Source organism: Bison bison, unplaced genomic scaffold (genome assembly GCF_000754665.1).
Source record: "Bison bison bison isolate TAMUID 2011002044 unplaced genomic scaffold, Bison_UMD1.0 scf7180017864440, whole genome shotgun sequence".
NCBI classification, from domain to species: Eukaryota; Metazoa; Chordata; class Mammalia; order Artiodactyla; family Bovidae; genus Bison; species Bison bison.
The window spans coordinates 955,718-956,896 of NW_011495002.1; the positions used below are offsets into that span (position 1 = coordinate 955,718).

Genomic DNA, 1,179 nt, shown 5'->3' on the forward strand with positions numbered 1-1,179 from the left:
ACCCCCACCCCCAGGGCAGAATCAGGGGCACGGCTCCCAGAGGTCACTGAACTTGGCGTTCCGTTGGGCGGTGCCACACCAGTGGACCCAGTGGCACCGAGCGGGACCTCCAGAGGCTTTGAAAGTGAAAAATGAAAGTCACTCAGTCATGTCCAACTCTTTGCAACCCCAGGGACTATACAGTCCATGGAATTCTCCAGGCCTGAATACTGGAGTGGGTAGCCTTTCCCTTCTCCAGGGGATCTTCCCAACCCTGGGATCGAACCCAGGTCTCCTGCGTTGCAGGTGGATTCTTTACCATCTGAGCCACCATGGAAGCCCAAGAATACTGGAGTGGCTACCTGGTTCTCATCTCCAGAGGATCTTCCCAACCCCGGGATCGAACCCAGGTCTCCCTCATTGCAGGCGGATTCTTTACCATCTGAGCCACCAGGGAAGCCCAAGCATGCTGGAATGGGTAGCCCTGTTCCATTCTCCAGGGGATCTTCCCAACCCCGGGATCAAACCCAGGTCTCCCGCACTGCAGGCGGCTTCTTTACCAGGCCGCCAGTCACATTGGCTTCTCTCTCTCACTCGCAGACTCACTGTCCGTCTCCAGCAACGACGCCAGCCCGCCCGCCTCCGTGGCCTCCCTCCAGCCCCACATGGTAGGGGCGCAGAGCTCGCCAGGCCCCAAGCGCCCGGGCAACACGCTGCGTAAGTGGCTGACAAGCCCCGTGCGGCGGCTGAGCAGCGGCAAGGCGGATGGGCACGTGAAGAAGCTGGCGCACAAGCACAAGAAGAGCCGCGAGGTCCGCAAGAGCGCCGACGCCGGCTCGCAGAAGGACTCGGACGACAGCGCGGCCACCCCGCAGGACGAGACCGTGGAAGAGGTCAGGGTCTGCGGCGTCTCCCCTGCGAGCCCTGGGCCCAGCGAATAACCCTCCTCCGGTGGTTTTCCGGGTGTTTCCGGAAAGAACCGGTGTCAGAGCCCCACAAAATGCATTTAGCAGTGTGCTGGGGCCCGGGATCCACATGTGGCCTCTGATCAAGAGATCAGAGGACTGAGAGCCCCCCTCCCCAGGCGTGGGGGCACCCCCTGCCTGCTCCAGGAGAAAGTGGTGCCCTGCTGCCCCAGCCCCTCCACCACCTCCATCACAGGCAAAGCCTGGGGTGCCCCCCCCTCCCCCCGACCCTGGG

At 62.8% G+C, this 1,179-nt stretch overlaps 1 protein-coding gene across 1 annotated transcript in view; it reads left to right on the top strand.

The window, feature by feature from the left end:
- The window catches only part of TRIO (trio Rho guanine nucleotide exchange factor), a 359,748-nt gene that overhangs the window by 313,625 nt on the left and 44,944 nt on the right, over positions 1–1,179 (top strand). The window contains exon 36 of the mRNA XM_010858807.1: positions 580–872. Within this exon, the coding sequence (XP_010857109.1) occupies positions 580–872 (293 nt within the window). The remainder of the gene's footprint in view (positions 1–579; positions 873–1,179) is intronic.